This window comes from Cervus elaphus, chromosome 9 (genome assembly GCF_910594005.1).
Source record: "Cervus elaphus chromosome 9, mCerEla1.1, whole genome shotgun sequence".
NCBI lineage: Eukaryota > Metazoa > Chordata > Mammalia > Artiodactyla > Cervidae > Cervus > Cervus elaphus.
This window is the reverse complement of record NC_057823.1, coordinates 43936684-43954796: the sequence shown is the minus strand read 5'-3', so window position 1 is coordinate 43954796 and position 18113 is coordinate 43936684. Positions and strand designations below refer to the sequence as shown.

The 18113-nt window shown below is 38.5% G+C and overlaps 1 protein-coding gene across 1 annotated transcript; it reads right to left on the bottom strand.

Moving 5' to 3' along the window:
- Positions 1-16411: 16411 nt before the first annotated feature.
- Positions 16412-17383, bottom strand: LOC122700967 (olfactory receptor 2T3-like). Its single transcript, XM_043913990.1, has one exon. It carries the CDS (start codon positions 17381-17383, stop codon positions 16412-16414), a length of 972 nt encoding a protein of 323 aa, XP_043769925.1.
- Positions 17384-18113: the final 730 nt, after the last annotated feature.

Sequence of the window (18113 nt, the reverse complement as noted above, 5' to 3'; positions counted from 1 at the left end):
AAGCAAAATACATCTGGTGTTTTAGAAGAGACTCAGTAATTGCTTCTTCCATACTTTTCCTTATGAAGATTTAACCTTTGCAACTTTTCAATTTCCGATATGTTAAATGTTAAATTTTATAAATCTTACCAACAAGAGGAAATGTTGGCTCCTCTTGCAGAGAAAAGTTTAGAAGTACTTGTGATTGTAGGAATCTGTTGGGAAGATTATCCAAGTCCTAATATACTTTATACTCTTGTAATAATCCCAGAGATTTATTAACAGTCCCAAGTTCTGGGGTTCTGAAGCAGCAAACAATATTGAAAATAATCCCTTATTCTAAATATATGGGGGAAGTACCATTAAAAATATAATATTTCTGTCAAATTACACCCACACTGGCAGAGGAAAGCTGAACTCTGTGCAAAATTTAAAAACAAATAAACTAAGACACACTTGTGGCTGAGTTTCTATTTGTGATCAAAGTGGCAAAGGACCAGTGCAGGGACTTGCAATGTGAAGACCTCAAAACTGCTGAAGGAATGAAGTGAGAACAGGAGGGGAAATGGGAGGCACTGGGCAAATCTCTTTGCCCTTTGGAAAATCATAGTCACTGTGATTAAGGCCACACTGAATAGCCTATCTAGGACACCAGACAGTCAAAGGAATACAGTCTGTATCAGGCAAGGTAACTTGCTTTCTTGGTAACTCTTACTGTTCTTTATCCAACTGTCTGGGTTTAACATAAGTGGAATAGGGCATATTGAACTTGGGGAGTTATTAACCTTAGGGGTAGAATCATATAAAATCTTGGGTGAAGCCAATTGTCCTATTATGTTGCTGTTTTTGTTTTTTTTTTTTTTCTGTTTCTTTTTTAAATCTCCCCAGGAGCCAATGAATTACAAATTCAGTTTATTTTGTCCTTTTACAAATTAAATAATTCTGGTTCTTGGGCATCTGTCTAGCATCACACAATTCATCTGAAGTACTCAAGTATCAGCTCATGTGTTGGGACACAGAGCCTTTAACACTACCTTAAATTCTCTAGGCTACTGTCTTCCCTCTAAAGTCTACAACTTGGGTATTAGCCACTATGATTTAATCTGAGAAATGTAAGATTAAGACATTTATTTCAGTGTTCTAACTATCAGAAATAATCGTCACTCAAAGTAAAATCAGTTTGTTTTCTTCTGTAAAATTTGAATCACAAGGACACAAGTTTATCGTATAGTAGTAGAGGAGAAATCTGAGTTCTTTTGTCCATAAATGATAGGAAATCAAAACCCATATTTTAATATGCTGCAGTAAATAAATGTTATATAAAAGATTTAAGAAAAAAACAAACACTATTGATTTTCTCCATAAAAATAGATAATAAGATAAAATTAGGAAATATAGTCAAGTATTAATAGAATGTCAGAAGTAGAACAAGAAAATAATAATAATTACCCTTTTGATCCTGTAGACCTATATTCCTATCTGATTTACTCCAATATCAGATGATGCTGAAAGCTTCACCTAGATGGGCTAATGGAGAGTGGTCACAGTTAAATGCATAAATAGAGATAGGACAGTGACTTCATCCCTGGTGTTACTATGCTCATTAGTGGAGTGGAGGATGATTTTCTATTGATAAATCCTCTCTGGAACCTTCAAGAAGCATGCAATTAAGAGAACTAAAAAAAGATAATAGATATCTCTGTCATACTTTTTTTGGTTTCTCCTAATGTCTTAAAAAAATCCCTTTATTACTAAACTAGGAATCTTAAAAAAAATAGCAATAATCTCAAATCTTACCATCATCAGTAAAATTTTATCTATGGCATAGGTATTAGTTTATATATGGCCTTAACCTATTCACATTACAAAAAATACTTTCTTATATGTATATACATATATCTTCATTGCTTCTTCAGTACTTTTTGTGTGGTACTGATGCTTGTCTTTCAGAGTTACAGAGTCTGAAATTCATAGTCTAATTGATGTGTCAAAGACAACACTACTAATCAGTACTGTGGTTGAGACTAAAATTGTGATGGTCTTTTATACTTTCATCTGGATTGGTCTTCTGTAGGGTACTGATTTTAATCTTTCTTTAGTCACCCAGTTGCATTCTCTGTTGCTTTAATACTGCATTTAATTTTATGTATCTGGTTTTAATTTATATTTTGACATGCTAATTGTAGAAAAAAAAATTAAAACCCACAAACCATTACGAAGAAAATTTAAAAATCAACCATAATTTACTTTTTGAGGCAAAAATTATGCCTTAATGGTTGTATCTTGATTTCAGAATACAAATATTTATGAAATGTGTACCATATACCATGCAGTTGTGATAAGCCAGGAAAGAAAATAAAGCAATCCTATCCTCAGGGCAAAGAGTCGGACACGACTGAGCAACTGAACTGACTGACTGATCTTTAGGGAAATTGTAGCAAAATTCTTCTTAACCTTATTCTGTATGTGTATTCTCAAATTATGTTGATTGTTTTCCCTTGCCATCTTTATTCCTTGGCATCCTTTGTCTAAATGGTGACTTGTTTGTGAGGCCTTCACTTTGTGGGGTGGCCTCATGTGTCCTCTGAGTTTCCGCCTACAGATGGTTTGTCCTAATTCCTTTGTCACCTTGTTTCCCGTAAGACGCTGAGAAGGCAAGTACTAGGAGACACTGGACAGTGGGAGAAATAAAGAAGCTGCATATTTTTTTCTTGTTTCTGCTGTTGGTCTCTGGCAGCTGCAGCAGTTGTAGCCAACTGAGGATCATGTGAGAGCTATGGGATCCAGCACTTCAAAAGTAGTTTCAGTGGCACTACGGGATGCAGGCATCTGAGTTGCAGCAGAGGAGGGTTCCACCAGTAGCCCCAAAATGCAGTAGCTCAATCAGCTCAGCCGTGTGGGTTTGTGGGTCTCCAGTAGTTCATGAGGGCTCTTGGTCCTTGGATGACAATACTCTATTTCTTGCTTCCCCAGCCTTCTTTCCAACACTTTACCAGCTAATCTGTAGCCAATCCCCTATTATATTCCATCAGTTTGAAGTGTATAAAGTGTTTGCTTATAATTGGACATGAGGTTAATATCCTATCAAATTCATTGTACATTTATTATAATCCCTAATATTGAATAATTATATTGCATTTAAATTTCTAAATTATAAGTTATGCTCAAATAAATGCACTTTTATAAAAAGGAGTCTCTGAATGCAGTTTTTTCTAAATTAATTTACTAAAGGGTTTAAAATGTTTCAGGTATCTTCATACAGGCAGTAAATTTCTTTTCCAAAAACTTTCTAAAGTTTTGCTGTTATACTGAATCCAGGCTCTTACAGATTGCTGCACAAAAGGTCAATAAATCAAGACAAGGTATTGGTGCAAAGAACAGTGAATTTATTTGTGTAAAGCAAGCAAACCAAGAAGATAGTGGAATAGTGTCCCAAAGAATCATCTTACCAAAGAGAGATTCAGGCTTCTCTTATGTTAAGGGTGTGTCTATTTTTTTGAAAATTATTTGTGCCAGAATCCTTCATCCTTGCCCCTGTCCATGTAGGCCTGGTCATAATGTTTCTATAAACCTCCAACAAGACAATTGTTCTTTTCTGTTCTGCAGCTTTTTATCTCCATATGAATGGAAAAAGTGTGGGATTCAGAGCACTGAGATATTTCAGGCAATAGGCAGCATTCTCTTACAAAGGCACAGAGCCAGCACAACCAAGTAGAGCCAATAGAATACAAAGATTAGAGATAGAAAAATATGTCCAATATGGAGTCAGATTTGTTCTCTGTTCTAGTTCCCCACTGTTAATGTGCATTCCACACTCTTGTGTGGCAGGGGGTAATGATCATTTGGCTACTTCCAGCTGAATTAGGGAAATAAGGGAGTGATTATGGGATGGAATTGATTAACTTGGAACTGACAGTATTCCTGAGTCCCAAGCTGGGCATACATTGTTTTCCTTTTTATGGCTGTATTATAACACTTCAACAAACACCTGAATATATACATAAACTCTGCAGTGTGGGAACCTGAGTTGGGAAGATCCCCTGGACAAGGGAAAGGCTACCCACTCCAGTATTCAGGCCTGGAGAATTCCATGGATTGCATAGCCCATGGGTCACAAAGAGTCAGACGCAATTGAATGACTTTCACTTTTACTTCTCCTGCATTTAGGATGGTGATATCCAAGATGCTCTTCCTTATGCTATTTTTATATCTTGCCAACATTTTAAAGAAAGGGGGATTATTTCCCACTTTGGTCCTTTCCAACAAGTGTCTATCACCAGTGTGGTGAAACAAAAGAGAACAAAAGGCATCATTAATTATCTTGACTTAAAATAGCGAATTAAGACCGCCTGTCTCTTGAGAAAACTGTGTGCAGGTCAGGAAGCAACAGTTAGAACTGGACATGGAACAACAGACTGCTTCCAAATAGGAAAAGGAGTACATCAAGGCTGTATATTGTCACCCTGCTTATTTAACTTATATGCAGAGTATATCATGAGAAACACTGGGCTGGAAGAAGCACAAGCTGGAATCAAGATTGCCGGGAGAAATATCAATAACCTCAGATATGCAGATGACACCACCCTTATGGCAGAAAGTGAAGAGGAACTAGAGCCTCTTGATGAAAAGTGAAAGAGGAGAATGAAAAAGTTGGCTTAAAGCTCAACATTCAGAAAACTCAGATCATGGCATCTGGTCCCATCACTTCATGGCAAATAGATGGGGAAACAGTGGAAACAGTGGCTGACTTTATTTTTTGGGGCTCCAAAATCACTGCAGATGGTGGTTGCAGCCATGAAATTAAAAGACGCTTGCTCCTTGAAAGGAAAGTTATGACCAACCTAGATAGCACATTAAAAAGCAGAGACATTACTTTGCCAACAAAGGTCCGTCTAGTCAAGGCTATTGCTTTTCCAGTGGTCATGGATGGATATGAGAGTTGGACGGTGAAGAAAGCTGAGTGCCGAAGAACTGATGCTTTTGAACTGTGGTGTTGAAGCAGATTCTTGAGAGTCCCTTGGACTGCAAGGAGATCCAACCAGTCCATCCTAAAGGAAATCAGTCCTGGGAGTTCATTGGAAGGACTGATGTTGAAGCTGAAACTCCAATACTTTGGCCACCTGATGCGAAGAGTTGACTCATTGGAAAAGACCCTGATGCTGGGAAGGATTGGGGGCAGGAGGAGAAGGGGATGACAGAGGATAAGATGGCTGGATGGCATCACTGACTCGATGGACATGAGTTCGGGTAAACTCCAGGAGTTGGTGTTGGACAGGGAAGCCTGGCGTGCCTCAGTTCATGGGGTTGCAAAGAGTCAGACACCACTGACTGACTGAACTGAACTGAACTGAAGTGGCTCAGAAGACCACACCTGCTTTTTCTTCATCCCATCAGTTTCTGTAGAAAAAATTTTAATCCGCAGTTTTGTCTCAGCTAATTTAATAGTGCAGTGAGTGTTCAGCAGTGCTCACTATGGTCCTGTCCACTCAGGGGCAAGTTGATGCTTGGGTCCTTGTTTTCTCCAGTTTTGTTTTTATTGAAATATGGTTAATTTACACTACTGTGTTAGTTTCAGATGTACAGTAAGGTGACTGTATATATAACTTTTTCAGATTGTTCTCTATAATACATTACTAGAAGATATTGAACATTCTTCCCTGTGTTATACAGTAAATCCTTATTTCTTACCTATTCTATGAATAGCAGTTTGTATATGTTAATCTCATATTCTTAATTTATAACTTCACCTCTCTTTTTCCATTTGAGTAGCAGTAACTTTGTTTGTTTTCTTTTGCCTCTGAATCTGTTTCTATTTTGTAAATACGTTTATTAATTTATTTGTATTTTTTTTTAGCATACACATGTAAGTGATACAATATTTGTCTTTCTGCATATTTTACTTATTTTACTTCATATGGTATTCTCTAGGTCCATTAATGTTGCTGCACTATTTCACTTTTTATGACTGATCCAGGAGTTGGTGATGGACAGGGAGGCCTGGCGTGCTGCAATTCATGGGGTCACAAACAGTCGGACATGACTGAGCAACTAAACTGAACTGAATTGAATATTCCATTGTTTGTATATACTACATCGTCTTCATCCATTTGTCTGTTGAGGGAGACAGGTTGCTTCCATGTCATGGGTGTTATAAATAGTGATACTATGAACACTGGGGTGCATGCTTGTTCGGTCACTTCAGTCATGTCCAACTCTTTGTGAGCCCTTGGACTGTAGCCCACCAGGCTCCTCTGTCCATGGGTTTTTCCCAGCAAGAATACTGGAGTAGGTTTTCATTCCTTTTTCCAACTGGGGTGCATACATATTTTCATATTGGAATTTTCATCTTCATTGGACATATGCCCAGGAGTGGGGTTGCTGGATCATATGGTAGCATGATTTCTAGTTTTTTAAGGAATCACCATGATGTTTTTCACAGTGGCAAAAATTTACATTCTTACTAACAGTATAGGAGAGTTCCCTTTTCTCCACACTTTCCAACATTCATCATTTGTAGACTTTTTAATGGTGGCATTCTCAGTGATGTGAGGTGATACCTCATTGTGGCTTTGATTGCCTTTCCTTAAAAATTAGGGACTTTGAGTACCTTTCCATGTGCCTGTCATCTATCTGTATGTCCTAGTTGGAGAAATGTCTATTTACGTCTTCTGCTCTCTCCAGTGTTCAAGTATGACTCAAACTGTGGTGTAGAAAGGGAGCAGGATGACATTCAGGTATGTGGACATCTTTGAAATAAACTCATGAGCAAAAATTAGCAGTGCCTAAAGTCTTACTTTAGCTCATGACAGTTAGATTCTTTAAGACAGCTACAGACTCTCCTGCCCAGGCTGATTAATTTAGGCTTGCTTTTGGGAGCCACTCTAATCTGTAGCAGGGCAACTGGAAAGGACTTATTCCAAGTTAAATTAGTTTTCTAACATATTTTAGACATGCTTATTTATATTTTTAGTTTTTCCTATTGATTGTGGTCTCTAAGATGAATGCAGTTTCCAGTCAATATGACACCTGTTGAATTATGCTAGAGAGAAGACATCAGGCCATGACCATTTTGAAGGGAATTAACTTAAGCAATACTTTGTCCACTTGAGGCGAAGAGCTGACTCATTTGAGAAGACCCTGATGCTGGGAAAGATTGAGGGCAGGAGGAGAAGGGGACGACAGAGGATGAGATGGTTGGATGGCATCACTGACTCAATGGACATGGGTTTGGGTGAATTCCGGAAGTTGATGAACAGGGAGGCCTGACGTGCTGTGGTTCATGGGGTCGCAAAGAGTTGGATACGACTGAGCTACTGAACTGAACTGAACCTATACAAATCAGGGTATACTTTCCTTAAAGAAAACTTTAACCACTTCATAGGTTTTTTTTTCCTTCTGTCCAAGAGGGGTATGCTTCCATTCATTCTGGAAAAACATCAACAAACACTAGCAAGTATCTGAAGTTTCTAATCATATTTTTTCAAAAGGAATCATATTGGCCATGCATATTTGGCCCTTCCTGGGGTCAATTCAGCCGGGACTTCTTATCTTACCTTTTCATAAACCTCAGGATGAAGAAGTTATCTCTCTTTTTCTGCGTTTTCTATAAGAGCCATCTGTAGGTTTAAAGCATGTTGTGGGGGGGTTGATATCAAGTTGTCATTCAGTTTATGTCAGGTCTCCTAACTGATCCTTCAGTGGTTGTAAAAATAATCAGCCTTGTACTTCCACTAATACCCCCATGACTTGGATAGACGGGCATGTTTTACATACTAACTAGATGTTAGCATGAAGAAAAGTCTCAAGTAAACACTGTAATTTTACACTACAAGAAAGTGGCAAAAGAAAACCAAAAGTAGCCCAAATTAAGTAGAAGAAATGAAATAACAAAGGGCAAAGTAGAAATAAATAAAATACAGACTCAAAAGACAACAGAAAAGATCAGAGTATACTATCTGAAGAGAAGCCAGAGTATATTATAAATCAATTTTCCTCCAATTAAAAAATAAGAAAAGAAAAAAGAAACCTGAATTATAACTCAGGCAAGATTGGTCTTTGAGACACGAGTCTACCACCTCCTTGGTTTATCAACTTTTCTGAATAAAGTCGCTATTCCTTGCCCCAGCCTAAATAAATAAATAAAGATCAATGAAACAAAAATATTTTTTAAAGGTAAGCAAAAGTGACAAACCTTTAGCAATATTCTTGAAAAAAACAAAGAGGGCATGTATAAATAAAAAAAATGAAAGAGGATATGCTGAAACATATACCATAGATAAAAGTTGGTAAGAGAATATATTATACCCTGATATATTTAGCTTCATTGATGTTTCTATTGCTTTTTAGTTTCTATTTTATTTCTCCTCTGGTACTGATGATTTTTCTGGTACTAATTTTGGGTTTTGTTTGTTCTTCTTTCTCTAGTTTCTTTATGTATACTGGTATGTTGATTTTTGAGATTTTTCCTGTTTCTTCAGGTAAGCATGTATCACTATATCCTTCACTCTTAGAACTAGTTTTGGTTTGTTCGGTAGGTTTTGGATCATTGCTTTTTTGTTTTTATATGTCTCTGGGTATTTTTTGATTTCCTATTTGATTTCTTCAGTGATCCATTGGTTGTTTAGTAACATATTTTCTGATCTCCTTGTGTTTGTGGGTTTTTTGGCAGTTGTTGTTGTTGTTTTTCCTTGCAGTTGATCTCTAGGTTCTTAGCATTGTGGTTGGAAAGTACACTTAATATTAATTTTCCTCAATTTACAAATGCTTGCTTTTTGGACTCATATATGATCCATCTTGGACAATATTCTGTATATTCTCAAAAAGAATGTGTATTTTGTTGCTTTCAGATGGAGTGTGTGTGTGTGCATATTAGGTCGCCTCAAGTGGGTCCAACTCTTTGCAACCCTATGAACTGTAGCTCATTAGGCTCTTCTGTCCATGGGATTCTCTCATACAAGAATACTGGAGAGGGTTGTCATGCCCTATTCAGGGAATTTTCCTGACCCATTGATCGAACACGTGTCTATTATGTCTTCTGCATTGGCAGGCAGATTCTTTATACCACTAGCACCACCTGGGAAGCCCCTTTAGATAGAATGCTGCATCTATTAAATTCATCTGATACAATGTGTCATTTAATGCCAGTGTTTCCTTACTGAATTTCTGTTTGGATGATCTGTCCATTGGTGTAAGTAGCATGTAAAGTTCCCCTACTTTTATTGTGTTTATTCCTTCACATTCCTAAGTATTTGCCTTATATATTTAGACACTGTTATGTTGAGTTCATATATAGTTGTGGTATTCCTAAATACTTGCTTTATATATTTAGACACTCTTATGTTGAGTTCATAGCTTCCCTGGTGGCTTAGATGGTAAAGCGTCTGCCTGCAATGCGAAAGACCTGGGTTCAATCTCTGGGTTGGGAAGATCCCCTGGAGAGGAAAATGACAACCCACTCCAGTACTCTTGCCTGGAAAATCCCATGGACAGAGGAGCCTGGCAGGCTACAGTCCATGGGGTCACAAAGAGTTGGGCACAACTGAGTGACTTTACTTCACTATTTTGAGTTCATATATAGTCATGGTATTGCTCAAGAGAGGAAGAGAGCTCAGACTCTTTCTACACTGCCATCTTGGTGATCTTGCAGATATCTTTTTTAAACCACTATTTTTGTTTTCTTTGGATAAGTATTCAGGAGTGAAATTGCTGGATCATATGCTACTTCCATTTTAAATTGTTTGAGGAACCACTTTACTTTTTTCTGTAATATTTGCACCAATTTACATTGCGTCCAATAGTGTTTGCAATGCAAATCAATAGTGTCCCCTTTCTCCATCTCATCATCACTTATTCAGTTCAGTTCAGTCACTCAGTCATGTCTGACTCTTTGCGACCCCATGGACTGCAGCACACCAGGCTTTCCTGTCCATCACCAACTCCCAGAGTTTGTTCAAATTCATGTCCATTGAGTTGGTGATACCATCCAACCATCTCATCATCTGTCATCCCCTTCTCCTGCCTTCAATCTTTCCCAGCATCAGGGTCTTTTCAAATAAGTCAGTTCTTTGCATCAGGTGGCCAAAGTATTGGAGTATCAGCTTCAGCGTCAGTCTTTCCAATGAATATTCAGGACTGATTTCCTTTAGGATGGGCTGGTTGGATCTCCTTACAGTCCAAGGGACTCTCAAGAGTCTTCTCCAATGCCACAGTTCAAAAGCATCAATTCTTCAGCACTCAGCTTTCTTTGTGGTCCAATTCTCACATCCATACATGTTATCTTTTTGATAATAGCCATCCTAACAGATTTGTGGCAATATTTTATTCTGGTTTTGATTTGTATATTCCTGATGATTAGTAATGTTAAACATCTTGTCTTATGCCTAATGGCCATCTGAGTGTCTGCTCTGGAAAATTGTCTATTCCGATATTCTCTCCATTAAAATGGAGAGATAAAAAATAGCTAAAAAAATTGAGCCTTTTTAATGGTCCAACTCTCACATCTGTACATTGCTACTGGAAAAACCAAAGCTTTGACTATACAGAGCTTTGTTGGCAAAGTGATGTTTCTTCTTTTTAATACAATGTCTAGGATTGTCATAGCTTTTCTTCCAAGGAGCAAGCGTCTTTTAATTTCATGGCTGCACTCACCATCCTCAGTGACTTTGGAGCACAAGAAAATAAAATATGTCACCATTTCCATTTTTTCCCCATCTATTTGTCATGAAGTGATAGGACCGGATGCTGCGATCTTAGTTTTTTGAATGTTGAGTTTTAAGCTAACTTTTTCACTCTTCTCCTTCACTTTCATCAAGGGCTCTTTAGTTCTGCTTTGCTTTCTGCTGTAAGGTGGTGTCATCTGCATATCTGAGGTTATTGATATTTCTCCTGGCAATCTTGATTACAGCTTGTACTTCATCCAGCCTATTTAACTTATATGCAGAGCACATTATGCAAAATGCCAGGCTGGATGAAGCACAAGCTGGAATCAAGATTGCCAGAAGAAATATCAATAACCTCAGAAATGCAGATGGCACCACCCTTATGGCAGAGAGTGAAGAGGAACTAAAGAGCCTCTTGATTAAAGTGACAGAGGAGAGTGAAAAAGCTGGCTTAAAACTCAGTACTCAAAAAATGAAGATCATGGCATCCAGTCTCATCACTTCATGGCAAATAGTTGGAGAAACAATAAAAACAATGACAGAGTTTATTTTCTTGGGCTCCAAAGTCACTGCAGATGGTGACTGCAGCCATGAAATGAAAAGATGCTTGCTCCTTGGAACAAGAGCTATGACCAACCTAAATGGCATATTAAAAAGCAGAGACATTACTTTGCCAACAAAGGTCCATCTAGCCAAAGCTATAGTTTTTCCAGTAGTCATGTATGGGTGTGACAGTTGGACCATAAAAAAAGCTGAGTGCTGAAGAATTGATACTTTTGAACTGTGGTGTTTGAGAATACTCTTGAGAGTCCCCTGGGTTGCAAGGAGATCAAAGCAGTCAAATCTAAAGGAAATCAATACTGAATACTCATTGGAAGGACTAATGCTGAAGCTGAAGTTACAATACTTTGGCCACCTGATGCAAAGAGCTGATTCAATGGAAAAGATCCTGATGCTGGGGAACATTGAAGACAGGAGGAGAAGGGGATGACAGAGATTGGATGGCATAACTGACTCAGTGGACACGAGTTTGAGCAAGCCCCAGGAGTCTGTGATGGATAGGGAAGCCTGGTGTGCTGCAGTCCATGGGGTCGCAAAGAATTGGACATGATTGAGTGATTGAACTGAACTGATAAAGAAAATAACCCATCCATATATAAATGAAATCAATTAATGTTGTTAGGTATACATTAACAGACCATAAAACTATTTTTTAAATAAAATTGAAGACAGTGGCTGTCTTTTAGGCAATAATGGTGTTGGATAAACAGATATAGAGACTTCAGGCATGAGGGAAGTTTTCCTTATATATGTGGAGGATGGGCACTTCATGGTACCTTTACATACATTTCATAAAGTATAACCTTTAAACCAAAACACCTTTTTGCAATGTTAATTTTCACAGTATAATTTTATTTTGAAAGAATGAATTGATTAGAAGAATATGGAGTATTTTGCTATAGTTTTTGAATGTAATGTACTACATATCAATTAAGTGGCAGCTGGAAATACTGAAGGAGAAAAATTTTTAAGAAAATAATTCAGAAATTTTTCAAATTGTTCTTTATTAAACTGGGAATTAATTTCCATTTCTCTTCCTTGAGAATGGCAAACCACTGTCTATTAGGTATGTTTGCTTCTATCCTTGCCTTTTATAATTTCCAAAATTCTAATACTAGAACAAATGTTGTAAAATTGATATACTAGCACATATATTTAATTTTATATTAATGAATTATATATATTGCATTAGTACTGGAATGCAAAAGTAGGGAGTCAAGAAATACTTGGAGTAACAGGCAAATTTGTCCTTGGAGTACAGAATGAAGCAGGGCAAAGGCTAATAGAGTTTTGCCAAGAACACACTGGTCATAGCAAACACCCTCTTCCAACAACACAAGAGATGACTCTACATGTGGACATTGCCAGATGGTCAATACCGAAATCAGATTGATTATATTCTTGGCAGCCAAAGATGGAGAAGTTCTATACAGTCAGCAAAAACAAGACCGGGAGCTGACTGTGGCACAGACCATGAAGTTTTTATTGCCAAATTCAAACTTAAATTGAAGAAAGTGGGGAAATCCACTTGACCATTCAGGTATGACTCAAGTCAAATCCCTTATGATTATACAGTGGAAGTGACAAATAGTTTCAAGGGATGAGATCTGATAGACAGAATGCCTGACAAACTATAGGTGGAAGTTCATGACATTGTACAGGAGGCAGGAATCAAGACCATCCCTAAGGAAAAGAAATGGAAAAAGGCAAATGATTGTCTGAGAAGGCCTTACAAAATAGCTGTGAATAGAAGAGAAGTGAAAGGCAAATGAGAATGGGAAAGATAAACCCAATTGAATGCAGAGTTCCAAAAAGTAGCAAGGAGAGATAAGAAAGCCTTCCTCAGTGGAAGTACAAAGAAACAGAGGAAAACAATAGAATGGGAAGGTCTAGAGATCTCTTCAGGAAAATTAGAGATACCAAGGGAACAATTCATGCAAAGATGGGCACAATAAAGGACAGAAACTGTATGAACCTAACAGAAGCAGAAGGTATTAAGAAGAGGTGGCAAGAATACACAGAAGGACTATACAAAAAAGATCCTTACTGCCCAGATAACCATGATGGTGTGATCACTCACCTAGAGCCAGAAATCCTGGAATGCGAGGTCAAATGGGCCTTAGGAAGCATCACTACAAACAAAGCTAGTGGAGGTGATGGAATTCCAGTTGAGCTATTTCAAATCCTAAAAGATAATGCTGTGAAAGTGCTGTACTCCCATGTCAGCAACTTTGGAATACTCAGCCGTGGCCACAGGACTGGAAAAGGTCAGTTTTCATTCCAATCCCAGAGAAAGGCAATGCCAAAGAATTTTCAAACTACCACACAATTGCAATCATCTCACATGCTAGTAAAGTAATCCTCAAAATTCTCCAAGCCAGGCTTCAACAGTACATGAACCGTGAACTTCCAGATGTTCAAGTTGAATTTAGAAAAGACAGAGGAACCAGAGATCAAATTGCCAACATCTGATGGATCATGGAAAAAGCAAAAGAGTTCCAGAAAAACATCTGTTTCTGCTTTATTGACTATGCCAAAGCCTTTGACTATGTGGACCACAACAAACTGTGGAAAATTCTGAAAGAGATGGGAATACCAGACCACATGACCTGCCTCTTGAGAAATCTGTATGCATGTTAGGAAGCAACAGTTAGAACTGGACATGGAACAACAGACTGGTTCTGAATCGGGACAGTAGTATGCCAAGGCTTTATAGTGTCACCCTGCTTATTTAATTTATATGCAGAGTACATCATGAGAAACACTGGGCTGGATGAAGCACAAACTGGAATCATGATTGCCGCGAGAAATATCAGTAACCTTAGATATGCGGATGACAGCACCCTTACGGCAGAAAGTGAAGAAGAACTAAAGAGCCTCTTGATGAAAGTGAAAGAGGAGAGTAAAAAAGTTGGCTTAAAGCTCAACATCCAGAAAACTTAGATCATGGCATCTGGTCCCATCCCTTCATGACAAATACATGGGGAAATAGTGGAAACAGTGAGAGACTTTATTTTTTGGGCTCCAAAATTACTGCAGATGTTGACTGCAGTTATGAAATAAAAAGATGCTTGCTCCTTGAAAGGAAAGTTATGACCAACCTAGACAGCATATTAAAAATCAGAGACATTACTTTGCCAACAAAGGTCCATCTAGTCAGAGCTGTGGTTTTTCCAGTAGTCATGTATGGATGTGAGACTTGGACTATAGAGAAAGCTGAGCACTGAAGAATTGATGCTTTTGAACTGTGGTGTTGGAGAAGACTCTTGAGAGTCCCTTGGACTGCAAGGAGATCCAACCAGTCCATCCTAAAGGAAATCAGTCCTGAATATTCATTGGAAGGACTGATGCTGAAGCTGAAACTCCAATACTTTGGCCACCTGATGCAAAGAACAGACTCATTTGAAAAGATGCTGGGAAAGATTGAAGGTGGGAAGAGAAGGGGATGACAAATGTCGAGATGATTGGATGGCATCACCAACTCAAGGTACATGAGTTTGAGTAAACTCCAGGAGTTGATGATGGACATGGAGGCCTGGCGTGTTGCAGTCCATGGGGTTGCAGAGAGTCAGAAACGACTGAACGACTGAACTGAACTGATAGTGCATTATATGCTGTTTACTCTAAATTTAGAGTAATTGGTAATTGAATGATGACAAGATAATTTAAAAGATATTATATATTTAATACAGAGTGAATTTAACTTATTTTAATGTATTTAGTATATTTAATTTAATATGTTAAATTTAATTTAATATATAAAACATATATTCTTTACATGCTCCCTGTTCGTTCCAGTGTAAAGCTATGCTTAATTTGGTCTTCATAGCTTCCTGATATCTCCACTGCCTCTTTTATACTCACGTCTGTTCATGTGCTGGTCCTCTCTTTGAAATGTTCTTTTGTCTCTTTACATGTATATGATCTTTAAGATAATCGCTCATATCTGGGATTTGCATCTAGATGCTGCAGGGCTTTCTGGGTGCAGTCATCTCATAGTTCTTGTGACTGGGAACTCATGTCTACACAGCTCTCTCCTCCACTAACAAATAAACTCCTTGAAGTAAGGGCTTGTGTTCTGGCCACTGTTGTGTCTCTCAGAAATTGCAGACTATCTGTAACATAGAAGGTAATCTATCAAGATATAATAAGTGATTAAATGATTCAAGAATCTAGGAACAGCTGCTTTTCAGAGAGTTTGACAGAATGGCATTTACATCATTTATATCAAATGACATTTGAAAAATATACATTTGTGACTTGACACAAATATAATATTGTTTTACAATGTAATCAAATACTTCCAAGAAATTGCCCAATTGGAAGATGAAAAAAATACCAGAAGTGCTGTAGTTTAATTCAGCAGACAGCTAACGAGCTCCTCTCCGGTGACAGAGAGTCTGCTCTGGTTTCCTCTTATCCATGAAGATGTGGAACAGACACACAGAGGCAGAGTCATGGGCAAAGTCATCTTGATTCTGTCACACCTTAGAAAGGGCAAGTATTTATCTAGACCTTTCAAGGGGCCAGCCCTGGACTGGGCCAGTGAATTAAACTCATTTAACATTCAAAACTCCATGATGATGCTTACATTGCTAGTTCTATTTTAGTGGAGAGAAAACTATGCAGTGGTGGCATAATCAGCTCCACGGAGCTGCTAAGTAGCAAATCTAAGATTTAGCTGGAGGTCCTTATGGTTCTACACAGTCTCTCACACTTCCATCCTCTGAAGGCAAACAAGAGACTAGGATTTTTAGAGATAGAATGAGAACTCACATTTTGGAGCAGGTGTTAGGGCTGTCTGTGTATATTATGCCACTTAGTCTTACAAGTAACTTGATTAAGAAGTTTTTCTTTCCTTGTCTAAAAACTGATGTATGTAAGCAATTGAACAGATTTGGGAAAGCTAAAAATGTCACACAACTCATACTAAAATGATCAATAAACTTGGGATATGAGAGCAGATAAAAAGGCACTATGTGCAGCTTTCTTTATGACAGCTATCATATCACAAACAAATGGAGTACAAAGACATTGAATAAAATGAGATAAATTATGATAGGTAAATCACATGGAGAAGAAATATCACATTCATAAGAAAGAAGAAAGTGATTACTGGGCTCAGTGTTTGTGGCCCTGGAAACAGGTGACAAAGGATAGGAGAAATAGGGAGGGGAGGAATAATATAATAGGGGAAAAATATATAGTTGTCCTCAGGCTTTCTTCTTTACAACTTTCCTTAGGCTCAGCCCTGACTGCACCCTGCTCCTCAGAGCCCCTGTGACATCCTTATTCCGGAGGCTGTAAATGAGGGGGTTCAGCACAGGGGTGATGATGGTATAAAAGGCTGACACCATCATGTCCTGCTCAGCTGTGTGGTAGGAACTAGGAAGCATGTAGGTGTAAATCGCAGCGCCAAAGAAGAGCAGCACTACAATCACGTGGGAGGAGCAGGTGGCAAAGGCTTTCCTGCGGCTCTCTGATGAACTCATTCTGTGGGTGAGGTGCAGGATGAGGGCGTATGAGCTTGAGATAACCACAGTGGGGATGAGGAGCATGAGAACACAGCACAGGTACATTACCATCTTGTAGAGGGAGATATCGGAGCAGGAGAGCTTCATCAAGGCAGGAGCCTCACAGAAGAAACTCAGGATTTTTCTGGAATGACAAAAGGGGAAGCTCATAATGATGGATGTGAGCAATAAACCATCCACCATTCCTAGGAACCAGCATCCAGACACCAGGCATTCACAGACTCTCTGGTTCATCAGCAAAGGATAATGGAGAGGTCTGCAAATGGCAGCATATCTGTCATAGGCCATGGCAGACAGGAGAAAAGTCTCAGCTCCAGTGAGCGTCAGATAGAAGAACATCTGGATCCCACAACCTGAGGGAGAAATTGTATGATCTCCTGTCACCTGGCCCACGAGCATCTTGGGCACAGTCACAGATATGTACATGAGGTCCATGAGGGAGAGCTGACTGAAGAAGTACATGGGGGTGTGCAGGCGGGGCTCCAGGCAGACGAGGATGATGAGGAGGGCGTTCCCAGCCAGGGCCATCAGGAAGAAGATGAAGGTCACAGTGTAGAGGAGGAGGGCATGTTTGGTTTCACCAAAGAGCCCCACAAGCATGAAATCAGTATTCAACGTTTGATTCTGTGAAGTTCGATTCTCTGAATACATGGTCTTGGTTATAGTTTTCATCTGAGGAAGAAATGAGTCAGTGTTTTCAGATATTTCATATGTATATGATTTTCTTAATCACTTTTTTTTCAATAAGAAAAGGACTTTGAACTATTTTTTCAAATATGAAGTTGTACCGATATAGAATTAAAAGCTAATTTCTCCAAGAGTCCAGGTTGCATATTGGCCAGAAGTCTAGAGTGGATTATGAAACAAACCTGGGGAGGTGACAACTCTACAAATAGACAAATTGTTTACAGTCAGTAAATATTATTTATTTTTTCCCCAAGCTGAGAATATAAAAGGGCTTATCTCATGGGATGATTAGAATGCTAAAGTATGAAACGCAGGTTAAGTCTGTAACACAATGTGAGTGTTAAATGAAGTCATCTAATGACGCTCCCCCTCCACTTTTGGACACAGTAGGCCATGCAGGAATCAGTGATGAAAGATGATGCTAATGTCAACATTAATATTATTAATGATACTAATATAACCAAAGTTCACTGAGAACTTGTAATCTTAAATATTTTCTCCCCTGATACATCTCTATTAATCCCCCTTTCATTGCTAAAAATATTTCAGTTTATTCAACCTTTCTTTTTCAATGAAGCTCCAGAAGCAGGACCACCAGGGGCATCAAAACAGACAGTGTTCAGCCTGCATGTGGATTGCAGCTTAGGGTGCAGACCTAGGGCAGGGAAGGTGGGCAGAAGGTGCACAGACCTTG